The sequence below is a fragment of the Geotrypetes seraphini genome, chromosome 2, assembly GCF_902459505.1.
Source record: "Geotrypetes seraphini chromosome 2, aGeoSer1.1, whole genome shotgun sequence".
NCBI classification, from domain to species: domain Eukaryota; kingdom Metazoa; phylum Chordata; class Amphibia; order Gymnophiona; family Dermophiidae; genus Geotrypetes; species Geotrypetes seraphini.
Window position 1 is genome coordinate 344,978,879 of NC_047085.1, and position 15,078 is coordinate 344,993,956.

The window sequence follows — 15,078 nt, forward strand, 5'->3', positions numbered from 1 at the left end:
CTAATGTACCCAGATTAAGTTGACAGGGCCAACACTTATTGGAGCGCTTGTTATCTTTTTGTAGCCTCACCGAGGTCCAGTACATTCTGTAGAGCAAAAAATACAAAGTTTGTCTCATAACACGCTCACAAGCTCAAGATCCGTTGCTTTGCCCGAATGATCATATTTTAACCTACTTGCTAAACTTATCAGATTCAGGTCTTAAGACCAATTCTGTACAACTCTATCTTTCAGCTATTTCTGTGTACTATTCCTTGCTGGATGGAAGACCAATTTCACAAAATCCTTTAGTTTCTTGATTCCTATGAGGTCTTAACAACCTCTGTCCTCCACTTCACACCCCACCTTCAACCTGGGACATCAATGTTGTCTTGGACCTTTAGAACCTTTGGAGTCTGCTACACTACCCTTCCTTATATGGAAAACAGCATTTCTTGTAGCTCTTACATTAGCAAAAAGAGTTAGCAAATTGCAAGTGTTAGCCATCTATTCTCCATACCTTCAAATTTTTTTTTTCTAATAAAGTGCTACTGTGCATTCACCCAAAGTTTCTTTTTTTTTTTATTCTTTATTCATTTTTAATCTTACATCAAGTGTACAAATAATAAAACATTTGATATTAAATACATCACTTGAATTTCTTTCTAATATAACATCAAATATATAGATTTATTCCCTTCCCACCCCCCCCTTTCCTTTAACATTTAATCAAAAATATACAATATAAATATTCTTTTTCTTTTGATTAAACCCATAGTAAACTATAAACCACACTCTTCCCCCCAAAGTTTCTTTCAAAAGCAGCAATGGATTTCCATATCAATCAATCTATAATATTACCATCGGTTTTCCCTCCTCCACATCCTTCTTTAGCAGAAAAACACTGGATTGCAGGAGGGCACTTGTTTTACCTGGACAAAACTGCGATTATCTGTACTACTAATCAACTTTTTGTCTCCAATTCAGGAAATGCAGAATCTAAACGGACTATATCTTCATGGATTGCTCAATGCATTTCTTTTTGCTATGCTAGGGTGTGATTATCTCCTCCAGAACAAATTGGAGTACATCAAATATGAGCCACAGCTTTCTCAATTGCAAACTGGAGATCAGTCCCAATTACGGATATTTGCAAAGCAGCAACTTGGGCCTCTGTTCATACTTTCACTAAGCATTATTGTTTGGATCAAAGTTCAGCACAAGATACACAATTTGGACAGTCAGTCCTCTGAAACTTATTTGCGCTATGAGTTTTATCCTCCGCCTATCTCAGTTTTAAGCTAGGGACTCACCAGCAAGTGTGCCTGCATTTCCCCTGCTTGTCTCCATAGAAAGTGAAGTTGCATACCTGTAACAGGTGCTCTCTATAGACAGCAGAGGAATGCAACCACACTTGCCCACCCTCCATCCCCTCATAACAAATACTCTCTAAGCTAATGGCATAACTGACAGCTGAGGGGGGTGGAGTTCCAGAGGCAAGGTAGGCCATGTATGCTCAGTAGAAAAAAAAATCTACTGAATCTAGGGGAGAGCATCATCACACAGGTTCAGTCAGAGGACTTCACCAGTGTGGCTACAGTCCCCTGCTGTCTACGAAGAACACCTGTTACAGGTAAACAAATTCACTTTGTGAGTATGTAACACATGCACAACATCTGTGTCCATTAAAAAAAAAGACAACTCTTCCTGCCCCAAACAGCTGAGCAGCAGGAGGCTGCTTCGGGGCTTCCCCTGCTGCTCAGCTGTTTGGTGCTTTTTTATTTAATTACTACTAGCACCTCCAGACATGTCGTTGATTTCAGAACATTAAAAACTGGTGCTTCATTTTGTGCATCAGCAAGGCATTGCTTGGAGTGCTCATTTTAATATTAATGACCTCATTCTACAACATTTGAATAGCAGAGTCAGAGGCTACTAGGAAGCACGGAAAAGACCACAGGGATCCATTATGTGCATCAGTAGGTAAAATACTTAGACACTAAACCAGTTAAAACTGGTTTAGCTTCAATCATTAAAGACATGGTGAGTTTTGAGCATATAGGCCTGAATGAGAGATCAGAGAAATAAACTGCTACCACTGTTATTTCTGTACTGCTAGTAGTTTAGGGGAGAATCTGCCAGATTACAAAAGAACGTACCAAAGTATAGTATTCTGTAACCTACATGCATAAGTGTGTGCTCTTTCCAAATCCCTCCCATATGAATGCCTGTACAAGCCATCAAATACTGGAGCGTACTTGCAGAATTATGCATTGCCAGAATATGGTTGTTTATGCATCTATCTCCACATATGCATATAAATGACAATACCAGCATTTTCATGCATTCTTGCTGCCTAAAAGTAGGCAGCTCCTTATAGAATTACTCCCAATGTGTTCTGGGAACAAGACATGTTGCAAAGTATATTGCCTTCTTTTGGTAGTGGCCTTTGACTGAAGGTTTATTGAGATACAGAAGCAGAAGTGATTATACAGAGAAAGAAAGTATTTTGGAAAAAAAAATACAGCCTCATTTTAGAATGACTATAATAGACAAAAAAAAATGCTAAAAGACACAATTGCTTCTTAAATTATATAGATAGTGGGCTAGTCACATGGTTCAGGCAGGAATGCTGTACATTGCAGTATATCATCCTTACATTAAAGTCTGAAATCTATTTAGTACACAGGAAGTCAAGGCACAGTCCTGAGGCAACTAAAAGGATTTAGGCAAATGTAGCAACTAAATACACGCCTCATCTATGAAAAGGTTAAGAAAAAAGCTTTAGCCACACTTACGATGCAAAAAGCAGTCATATTTAAAACACCGCCGACAGAAGAGAGTATGAAAGGAATGCAGGCTCTGTTCCCTCTGAACAGATTTAGCATTTGGTCCGTCAATATTTGGTGTACATTCAGGAGGAAGTGCTCCTGGAAGCTGCTGTTCTGTTAGCTCTTTGTACCTGAAAATCAAACAGAAGGATTACCAGATAATAAGGGAGCATCTGAGCAGGGACCGTCTATTGAATGTTATGTACAGTGCTGCGTACGCCTTTCAGCGCTATAGAAATGATAAATAGTATTTGCGTTATAGAAATGATAAATAGTAGTAGTAACTGATGGCTTAGAAGTACTCTCAAAAAGCTAATACAAAATGCATCATGCAGGGTCAGACCAAAAAGTTCACTAAATCCAGCATCAGACAGTGGCTAATCTAGCCCACAAGTACCCAGACAGGATGCTGATGAGATTTTTATTGCTCACTGCAAAGGAAAAAGTGGTGGCTTCTTCCAGTCTACCTGGCTAATATTGGTTTATGGATTTTTCTTCCAGAATTTTTTAGAACCTCTTAAAACCCAGCAATATGAGCAGCCTGGAGCACAAACTGGCAATAAATGATAATGTGAGGCTAAAAAAAGACTTTATTAAATGAATAGGTATAGTGCTACCCTGATGGACTGAAACCACCACCGCTCAAAATGGCTGTATCGATGGGCGGTATATCAAATACAAAATAAACTTGAAAACTTTGCAGCGTGTCTGGAGTCTATGAACTCTTCCTATCTTTACTATTTCTGATGTTGCTTCTCCCCAGAACTGTCCCAATAAACCTGCATAACAGTACCTGTATATGGAAGGAAAGTTATATTAAAACTCATTTACTAACCACATCACTTTAATAAAAACTGCATAGTTATTTCCCAATAACTTCAATGTTATTACATCTTGTCCTAAAATGCACCATTAAAAATCTTCCAATTACCTCTCTATGAATGACTGATTATGATGTGAAGAACACTGCATCAAAAATCTCCATCAGATTATTCCCATTTACCAATGTGGTAATACATCAGAAGGCACTGCCACCGACTTCCAAGCAGCTGCCTTACACATATCCAGTGAAGCATCTGTTTCCTTGACCTGAAAAGCAGCCCTAAGCCCTGAAATAATGAATCTTCAATTCTGATATTTGAAAATGAGGTTACTCTGTAGGCCTCAAAGAATATTTCTACCCATCTGATAAGAGGCCTTGAAAATAGATCTCCTATTCTTACTCAATCCATGGAGTACAAGTAATTGCTCAGTCATTTGGTACAGGAAGTTTTTTGTAAGCAAAACTTCAGACTGCCTGTGGATGCAATATAGGGAGGTGAAGATGATCCTTTATTGTCATAATATCCCACAGGCTACGGTTTGCCCTGCTAAACTGAGATTAATTTAGAAGAGGGAAACTGTGATATACCACCACATGAGGCAGATGAATTTTTGCAGCACCATTTTCTTGCAGTGATCTTCACAGCAATGCAGCCTGGCCTACTCAGATGGTAGAAAGCAGGTAAAGTCTTCACAGTGTTGTAGTGATAAGGTGACAGCAACTTGGGTTACCTTTATCCCTCAGTCCACCCACCCCTTGGCTCACATTACATTTATACTGCTATGCATTACTCTCATCAAATCGTTACCTGTTTCTGATTAAAGAAAATCCTCACTAATTAAATCTCCTACTTCCAAGCCTCTCCCTAGTCTTCTTGATTATCACAGATTCACTCTTACCATATACTTAGAAACCAACTAAGAGGCCAAAGGAAATTTAAAAAAAACAAAAAACAACCATTTAGGTACCCGCTTAGCTGACAGCTTCTGCATTGCCAACTGCTCGTGGATTATACATCCAACACGTCCCCTGGATATCTGTAGTGTCTCAACAATTGTTTTAACTGATCTTCATTGATCTGCCAAAATCAGGTCATAGACATGGTCAACAATTTCATGAGATGACACTGTCTGAGGTCTCCCAGACCTTGCTGTATCTTCAGTCTCAAAATCTCCATGCTGAAAGTTTGCACACCACTTAACTGTGGAGTTTAATGAGCATTTGTCACTCAATGTTTGCATCAAACAGTCATGGATTTCCTTTAGTTTTCTTTTGCAGAAATAGGAATTTCATGGTGACTCAAAATTCTACACCTTAAAAAATTACACACTTTTCATTGACATGGTTCAATCAATGATCAGAAACAATGTCAAAACATAACATTACGATTCTGCAAATTGGCACTCTGCAAAGTAAAACAACATGCTTTTCAGCTACAGTGGCAAGATTCTGCAAATTGGCAGTTTGCAAATTAAAATAACATGCTTTTCAGCTACAGTGGCAAAATAATGCTCAGAATTTAGGAAGTTGGTTGGGCTGAGAACTTTTCAGCACCCCCTCATATAATAAACAATATATATTAATCAAAACATATAAAGTGGAATAAGCAGCCACCTAGCAAAGTGCAACCAGTACTAATATTTATGGAGTGTGAATACTCTGAATTGCATTAGTAATGATAACATTGCATTGCACTCGTTACAGTGGAACCTTGGTTTGCGAGCATAATTCTTTCTAGAAGCATGCTCGTTAATCAAAGTGCTTGTATATCAAAGCGAGTTTCCCCATAGGAAGTAAGGGGAAACTCACTTTATTGGTTCCACAATCCCCCCCCCCCCCGAAGCCACCAGCCCTGCTCGCTTCCACCCCACCCCACATCCCCAAAAGACATACTCACCCCCAAGGCCACTGGTGCACTTCCACCCCACCCCCGACAACCGTCATCGCCTCCACCCCACCCGCGAGCCCCCACCCCCAAGAACCGCCATCACCCCCACCCCGCCCATGAGCCCCCACCCCCAAAAAACAGCATCACCCGCCCACCCACAATCTGGAACCGGCACGCAGCACCAACCCACAGGACATGCCGGTGCCGGAGACAGCGGGAGCCAGAAGGCCTTGAGCATGCGCAGATGCTCAAGGCCCAGCCCAGCAAAGATCAGTGGCAAAAGGCAGGCTCTTCTGACACCGACCCGTCCTGTGGATTGGTGCTGCATGCTGGTGCCAGATTGCAGTAAGGGTTTGGACGGGCGTGCAGGTGATGCCGGTTGTCGGGGCTCGCAAGCAGGGTGGGGCAATGCCGGTTGTTGGGAGTGGGGGCTCACAAATCGAGCCAAAGCTCGGTTTGCGAGGCACGATTTGCAAGAGTGTTTTGCTTGTCTTGCAAAACACTCACATACCGTGTTACTCGTAAACCGAGGTTTGACTGTATATCTGACTGACATGAGTTCTGGACAGATACACCTGTTTGATACATAAAGTAGGTGAAAACTACACTGACAGGATAGGGTATCAGGACTCATATGCCCTACTAACAGAAAGTAGATGATCAAGTAAGAACCTAATCTTCCCTTCTGTTGCACAATGCACAAGAGTCCTGACTTATGGGACATAACAAAGAAGTCCCTGGAAACTAAGGCAGGACAGATAAGCCTGCCCTTAATACTGAGGACCCAAAGCGGAGTTGTTTTGTGCTGCTACGTCCACTCTATAAAACTTTGCAAAAGTATGAAGTCTGGACTATGTAAGCTGCTCTGCAAATCTCCTCAGGCAAGATTGCCTGTGCTTCCACCCCTGAAGAAGCTACACTTCTTGTAGAAAGTGCTCTCAAAGACATTGGCAGCTGTTATGTACCACAGCTAATGTATGCTGACAAAACTACCATTTGAATCTATTTGGAAATAGATGCCTTAGATGCTGGCTTGCCCCACCTTGTTGTACTTATTATTATTATTATTATTATTACTGGTTAGGACAAAAAAAAATGACTGAAAAGCCGAAAGTCATTAGTCACTACAAAATAAAGGAGGAAATTTCTCTTCACATCCAGCAGTTTCAACACTTTGGCCTGTTTCTTTGATCCCAAGAACTGGAACGTGGGTAGTAGGATCTCTTAGTTAACATGAAAGGCCTAAACTACTTTTGTCAAAAAGAAGGCACTGTGTGCAGAGAGACCCCAGCTTCTGTAATCCTGAGGAACGGCTCCCTGCATAAAAGTACCTGCAACTCTGAGAATCATCTTGCTGAGATGATAACCACCAGAAAAACTGTCTTCACTGTAAGATCCAGAAGAGTCGTGTCTTGAAAAGACTCATAAGGATGGAAAACTATTCTGTGGAGAACCTGGCACAGGGGAAACACGTACAGCAGCTCTTTCTCTGACCACAGTTGTACAAAAGTGTCCAGTCCAGCACTTCCAGACTTGGCTCTTCAGCTGAAGAAACAGCTTGCTTTCTTGGTCATAGCCGAAGCCATCAGATAGACCAGAGGTCTCAAACTCGCGGCCTGGGGGCCACATGCAGCCCGCCAGGTATTATTTTGAGGTCCTCGGTATGTTTATCATAATCACGAACGTAAAATAAAACAGTTTCTTGATCAAATGTCTCTTTAGCTATAAATTACAATATTATTATTAAGACTTAGCTAAAAGGAAAGATTTATAAACTATAAAGAGTTTTACCTCATGCAAAATTGTCATTTCTTTAATAAGACATTAACTATTTTTTCTGAGGCCCTCCAAGTACCTACAAATCCAAAATGTGGACCTGCAAAGGGTTTGAGTTTGACACCACTGAGATAGACCATCAGTCGTCCCAACACTGCAAAATGCATTGAAAGGCTGTCTGGGACGAGCACTCCCCTGGGTCCACAGTCTGCTGGCTGAGATAGTTGACCTGTACATTCTCCATCCCTGCTACATGAACCAGTGTTGTTCATGTTGTAACCACCGCTGTTGCCAATCACTGCTGGATATACGAACTTGACATGGTTTCTCCACAAGGTTTAAATGCCCTCACTGAGTGGGTGGCATTTTTTTAAAAGCATGCAGAGGAACTGTGTGAAATCAGTAGAAGGGGGAGTCCCGACTGGTGGTTTGAGCTGAAGAGGAGAAGAACATAAGAATTGCTGCTGCTCGGTCAAAGCAGTGGTCCATCGTGCCAAGCAGTCTGCTCACGCGGCAGACCTTAGGTCAAAGACCAGTGCCCTAATTGAGTCTAGCCTTACCTGTGTACATTCTGGATCAGCAGGAACTTGTCTAACGTTGTCTTGAATCCCTGGAGAGTATTTTCTCCTATAACAGCCTCTGGAAGAGCGTTCCAGTTTTCAACCATTCTCTGGGTGAAGAAAAACTTCCTTTGTACGGAATCTATCCCCTTTTAACTTTAGAGAGTGCCCTCTCATTCTCCCTACCTTGGAGAGGATAAACAATCTGTCTTTATTTACTAAGTCTATTCCCTTCATTATCTTGAATGTTTCGATCATGTCCCCTCTCAGTCTCCTCTTTTCAAGGAAGAAGAGGCCCAGTTTCTCGAATTTCTCACTGTACGGCAACTCCTCCAGCCTCTTAACCATTTTAGTCGCTTTCTCTGGACCCTTTCGAGTAGTACTGTGTCCTTCTTCATGTACGGCGACCTGGACGCAGTATTTCAGGTGGGGGCGTACCATGGCATAATACAGCGGCATGATAACCTTCTCCAATCTGTTTGTGATCCCCTTCTAAATTATTCCTAGCATTCTGTTCACTCTTTTTGCTGCCGCCGCACATTGCACGATGGCTTCATTGACTTGTCAACTTGTACTCCCAAGTCTCTTTACTGGGGGGTCTCTCCAAGTACTGCACTGGACATCCTGTATTCGGGTATAAGATTTTTATTACCAACATGCATCACCTTACAATTATCCACGTTAAACCTCATTTGCCAGGTCGCAGCCCATTTCTCGAGCGTGTTTATGTCACTTTGCAGGTCTTCGCAATCCTTCTATGTCTTCACTACTCTGAATAACTTCGTATCATCTGCAAATTTAATCATCTTGCTTGTTGCATCAATTTCCAGGTCGTTTATAAATATGTTGAAGAGCAAGGGTCCAAGCACTGAACCCTGCGGCACTCCACTCGTGACGCTTTTCCAGTCCGAGTATTGTCCATTTACCCTGAGACAGATGACAGGAGCCTATGAGAGACTTTTACAGGTTGTAAGACCTAGTCCTACATTTTGCTGAAGCTGTTAAAGTCACGGGCTTGTATAAACTGGTTTCAGTTCAGATGCTGAGATGCTAATATGTGGCATGTGAGTGTTTAGATTTCTTGCTGTGAAGAGTTTCTCAAGGACACCAAACAGTGCTGTAAAGACAATGAACAGTGCTGAAAGGAAGATGCAAGTCAGCAAAAACATTCCATCCGGGAACCTAAGAACTGATAACGTGATGCTGTACCCGTGTGAAGAATGGAAACTTCAAGAAGAAAGTTCTAGAAGCTATGCCTGTCCAGGGCCCCCCAGGGAAGAATGGAGGCATGGACTAGGAGAGGGAGTTAGATAGGCATTTGGTTTATTCAATAGGGTGATGCCAGGGGAAAGTCTTACTAGAAAGAGATACTTTCTGTATAAAACCCCCATGCTCTAGCAGAGTCTCTTTAGAGAAACTGTGCCATGCTTACAGAAAGATGCCGACACTGTTGGTATGAGGGTTATTTTCTCTCCATTGTATATGTCCAAACTAAATTATTTCTGATTTGACAAATACTGCTATAATACTAATTACTAGAATAAAAAGTTATTTGCTTTGGTATATACAATGTAATCTTTTTGGAGTTTTTATTTTTATTTTTGGGTTTTTTTTTTAAATCACATCAGGCCTGAGGTAAAGTAGCAGCCTTTTACTTCAACCCCTACTTTCTGTTTCCTATTCGCCAACCAGTTTCTAATCCATGTGAGTATTTCACCTTCGATTCCATGGCTCACAATTTTTCGAAGTAGTCGTTCATGCCGGACCTTGTCAAACGCCTTCTGAAAATCCAGATATACAATGTCGACCGGTTCACCCTTGTCTATTTGCCTGTTTACTCCCTCGAAGAACTGCAGCAAGTTCGTCAAACAAGATCTTCCTTTGCTGAAGCCGTGCTGACTGGTCCTCATCAGATTGTGTCCGCCAAGGTGATCAATGATGCTGTCCTTTATCAGCGCCTCTACCATCTTTCCCGATACCGAGGTCAGACTCACCGGTCTGTAGTTTCCCAGATCTCCCCTCAAACCTTTCTTGAAGATCGGCGTAACATTCGCCACTTTCCAGTCTTCCGGAATCTTACCTGATTTGATTGACAGATTGGCTATTAGTTGAAGCAGTTCAGCTATAACCCCTTTCAGTTCCTTGATTACCCTTGGATGGATGCCAACCGGTCCCGGGGATTTATCATTTTTAAGCCTATCAATCTGCCTGCATACCTCTTCTAGACTGACTGTCAGCCCTGTCAGTTTCCTGTCTTCGTTTCCTGCGTATAGCCTGTCGGCTTCCAGTATGTTATGTATCATCCTCTTCGGTAAATACAGACGCAAAAAAATGTATTCAGTTTGTCGGTGATGGCTTTGTCCTCCTTTAGCACTCCCTTTATTCCATTGTCATCCAACGGCCCCACCGCTTCCTTCGCGAATCGTTTCTCCTTAATATATTGAAAGACCGGCTTGAAGTTTTTTGCTTCCTTGGCTATTTTTTCCTTGTGGCCTCTTTTGGCCCCTCTTACCACCTTATGGCACCTGCTTTGATGTTTGTGCTTTTTCCAGTTTTTGGGTTTTTTTACCTTTTCCATTCCTTAAACAAAGTCTTCTTGTCTGTGATCGCTTCCTTCACCGCTACAGTGAGCCACGCCGGTTCCTTGTTCTTTTTCCTCTTGGATCCCTTGGTGATATGCGGTATATATAGATTTTGCACTTCGGTGACTGTGTCCTTAAAAAGGGACCATGTTTGCTCTAGCGTTTTTACAGTGCTTATCCTCTTCTTAATCTTCTTCCCCCCCCATGAGTCTCATCCCTTTGTAATTCCCTTTCCGGAAGTTCAGTGCGTGGCCATCGTTCTGGATCGATGTTTTGTCCGTGTCCAGGTTGAAGTGGATCATATTGTGATCACTGCTTCCCAGTGTCCCTTCTACTTCTACACCTTGTGCTGGTCCTCATAGTCCATTTAGAATTAAGTCCAGAAATGCATTTCCTCTCGTATTTTCCTTGACAAGTTGTTCCTGGAAGCAATCGCTTACAGCAATCGACTACAGCATCCAGGAACTTGGTCTCCCTACTTCAGCCGGAGGTGCCTAGGTTCCAGTCTATCCCCGGATAATTGAAGTCGCCCATAATAACTGCGTTGCCTCCCTTGCAGTTGCGTTTAATCTCATTCGTCATTTCTCCATCAGTTTCTTCGGACTGTCCTGGAAGTCAGTAGTAGATGCCGATCTTCGTTTCCGTTCCATTTGTTCCCAGAATTTTGGCTCATAGAGACTCTACCTTATTTTTCGTTTCCGGTGTGCTCTCTCCGGAATTGATTCCCTTTTTGATGTAAACGGCAATACCCCCCACCTTTTTGACCTACTCTGTCTCTGCGGATAGCTTGTATCCCGATAGCACAGTGTCCCAGACGTTTTCCTCATTCCACCATGTTTCCGTGATGCCGATGATGTCAAGGTTATCTTTTTGTGCCATAGCTTCCAATTCTCCCATCTTATTCCTTAGGCTCCTTGCGATCGTGTACATACACTTGAGTTTGCGGCCTGTTACTTTCTTGCATTTTCTTCCCTCTTGTGTCCCTTTCGATCTGTCAGGATTTCTGTTTTGCCTATGATCCGGTGATTCTTCCTCACAATCTTTCTTCATGGTATCCTCTGGGTATACCGTTTCCTGAACCATCGACTCTTGGTCGACTGTCGGCTTTCCCCTTCTTCCTAGTTTAAAAACTTCTCAATTTCTTGCTTGATGTTGCTTGCAAGTAGCCTCGTTCCGTCTCTGTTGAGGTGGAGTCCATCCTTCCTATATAGCTTGCTCTTCCCCCAGAACGTCATCCAGTTGCGCACAAAGTGGAATCCTTCTTCCTCAAACCAGCGCCTCATCCATGTGTTGACTGCTTGCTGCTCCATCTGCCTCTTCTCATCTGCCCTGGGTACTGGCAGGATCTCTGAGAACGCTAACCTTGGCATTCTGGTCTTCAGCTTCCTTCCTAGCATCTGGAACTGGTACTTCAGTGCTTCCCTGCTGTAGTTCCTGTTGCTCATGTTGTTTGTCCCCACATGGATCACCATCGTCGTATCTTCCTCTTCCACGCTGTCAATGATCCTGTCGATGCGGCTCACTATATCTTCTACCTCTGGTTTGCCTCGGCAGTTGAAGTTCCTTGCTGCTCTATGCTGGATTGGATGGTGGAAGATTCCTGAAGAAGCCAGTATGGTGAAACAGGGATGATCCTGTAGGATCTCTGTGCTGGCTTCCACGGTTTGGATATAGTGAATACCGCTGGATGTGTTTGTGAAAGGTCAGTTGGAGCACAGAGGAGAATCAGAGCAAGCTAAGTAACTTTTTTGTTTTTTCGTCACTGCTGTGCTGCTTTATGAACTGACTCCCTGCAGAATGCTGTGTTTAATTTTAATTAAAAGAAGATGATTTAGAATTGAAGTATTTTTTTTTTATTGAAATATATGAAACATATGACAGCAAGACCAGTGAGGTTTGAGAGTTTTATTGTGGCCTATGAAGCCAAACTGAGGCAAATGGAGGCTTTTAAAATAAAATCGGGAAATCTAAGATGGCTGCTGTAATAGCAATTCTGGTGCATAAAACGACCTATGGAGAAAAAAAATGAAAATGAAAACTAAAAAAATATAGGGAAGAGGTTTTAGGAGGTGGGGAACCTGAGCCCTAATCTCAGAAACCTTCAAAAATTATTTTTAGGACCCCCCTCCATACACACCTGATTTTTTTTCCATAGGCTGCAATAACCTTACTTACTGTGCTATGCTGCTGTGCTGCAGCTGCATAGGAAAGGCTCAGATCAGAGGTGAGAGAAGATTTCTGCCTCAGACAAGGCTGGATGGCTTGTTTCTTCGGACTGCCATCCAGTTCCTGACATGAAACTGGACCCTCAGCCCCCCCCCCCCCCCCCACTGGAGCTGCATGACGTTGTGGGGTGAGAGACGCAATCAGCCCCAATCTTGGATAAACCGCCACAGGATTTGCTCAGTCTGCACTCAAGTCCACTACGAACAGAACCTGGAGCGAGCTACTCAAGCCAACCATGGATGAACCTGGGGTGAGACTGCTCTTAAGGGTACAGATCCTAAGCTCTGAGAATTATTGATGCAAACTGGCCACACAGAAATCATGCAAGGCATGTGCCTGTGGGCTACAGACCTCAGCCCCGAGAATCTATTTTCTTGCAGCCAGATTTGCCCCAGGGTGACCAGGATCCTCAGCCATACCGAAAGCCTCTGACCGAATAATAAAAATTAAAAAAATTAAATAAAGATTAAACTCAAGCAGAACAGATAAGCTCCCTACTCCTCACTTAGAGAGGGTAAGACTGGGAGGGAGAAGCTCATCCAAGAGTGATGGGAAGTTGAGCATGAAAACAAACAGTGGGCTCTCTACCACTCTCACAACAAATGGGGGTTTAACCCGATGGTCAAGATTGCCAGTCCTGTTGCATAAAAAAAATTTTTTTTTTTGTATCAGGGTTTATTTTTGGTATTTAATTAAAACCTAAAATCAGAACCCCTATAAGAATGGAACTTGCAAAACGGTGCACGTTTTTCTCACAAAACCAACTCCTGCATTGTTAGTGTATGTTCTGATCTGTTGTTACTATGTTGATGATTCTCAATAAAAAAGCAAAGTTAAAAAAAAAATCATACTTTTCTTTCAGTTCCTCTGCTGTACCCTTGTCTGGAAACATGGAGGAAATAGCTTCAAAAATTTTGTCAGAGGGAAATTTTCGTGGAGGATGACTTTCTTTATCTGCAAATAGAAGAGGTAAAAGTAACTAATTATTCTTTTTATTATGTAAATCTACATACTTTGTACTGTTAGAGGAATGATTTATTACAAAATACTATTGTAATTTTGTCCAGTAAAAGATAAAGTTAAGTTACCCAGCAGGACACATATTTCCACATATCAGTGATGTCACCTGACAAAGCCCAGGCAGAACACTTCCCAGCATTTTCTAGAAGTGTTTGCAAAATATGCACACACACCTTCCTACCTGCTGCCACTACGTGGAACCAGAAAGTCTAACATAAAAGCTGATAGAATACAACTCCTAGGGGAGCTGAGTAGGTATGTGAGAATAATTGTTCTGCTGTCCACAGAGAATGCCTACTAACTCAGAGGAAAAGTAGGACACAATATTCCCACATAAGGAAGTGCTTAGCTACAAGGCTGTTCAAAACAACAACAAAAAAAATGAGGGGTAGAGTCTGCAACAAGAGGCTAAGGTCTAGAACATTTTTTTAAAAAATATACGTATCGTATTTTTCACTCCATAAGACGCACTTTTTCCATCCCCAAAAAGAGGGTGGAAATGTAAGGGCGTCTTATGAAGCAAAGATACAAATTTATTAAGCCCGCTGTCACCGCCGCATATTTTAACCCCCCTGCATATTTTTAAAAAACAAATCCCCCGCCACCACTGCATCTTTAAAACCCACCTGCCCGCTGCTGTCGTACCTGGTGGTCCAGCATATTTCCTGGCCAGCAGCATCACAGGCCAGAAGCGCAGAGATCAGAAGCAAGCACTACGCGTTCCCACCTGGGCCCACGCCGATCTCCAAATGGCTGCAGTCAGGTCTTGCACAACTTGCGAGAACTGATTGCAGCCATTCGGAGATCAGCGCGGAGGTCTTGCTCCTAATCTCTGCACCACTGGCTGGGAAAGATAAGAGCCGTCTAAGGAGGGACGATTAAGGCAAAGTGGTATTGGTGAAAGTAAGGTCTGATTAGTCTTAATTGTCTCAGGGTGTAGAGGAATTTCTTTCGGAGACTAGATATTTGGGGTTCCATGGTTAGAGTGGAATCCAGTATGCAATCTAGGATTTTGGAGGACTCATCTATGGAGAGGGTTTCGTCTGATCGAAGGGTGATGCTTGTAGGTGTCGTTTGCTGGGCCGTGTGGAAGTACAGAACTTTGGTTTTAGTTGTGTTTAGCTTCAGTTTGTTGGTTGTTGCCCAATTTTGGATTTTTTTCTATATTGTGTGAGATTTTGTTGGGTAAGTCTAATTGATTTTTGGTTATGGGAATAAGGAGAAAAATGGCATTTGCTATGACATTATGCTTTTGTCTTTGAATGTGTTGTTACCTAGGATGGGGGAGAGTGGGGAGCCTTGTGGCACACCACAGAAGGCTTTCCAGGGGTTGGAGGTCTTTCTGCTCTTATTGACGATATATTCTCTGTTTTTTAGGAAATCTGAGAACGTT

The 15,078-nt window shown here is 42.4% G+C and overlaps 1 protein-coding gene across 1 annotated transcript in view; it reads right to left on the bottom strand.

Moving 5' to 3' along the window:
* Positions 1 to 15,078, bottom strand: part of EZH2 (enhancer of zeste 2 polycomb repressive complex 2 subunit) — a 378,737-nt gene that overhangs the window by 137,119 nt on the left and 226,540 nt on the right. The window contains 2 exon segments of the mRNA XM_033930316.1: positions 2,778 to 2,941; positions 13,517 to 13,619. Of these exon segments, the coding sequence (XP_033786207.1) occupies positions 2,778 to 2,941; positions 13,517 to 13,619 (267 nt within the window).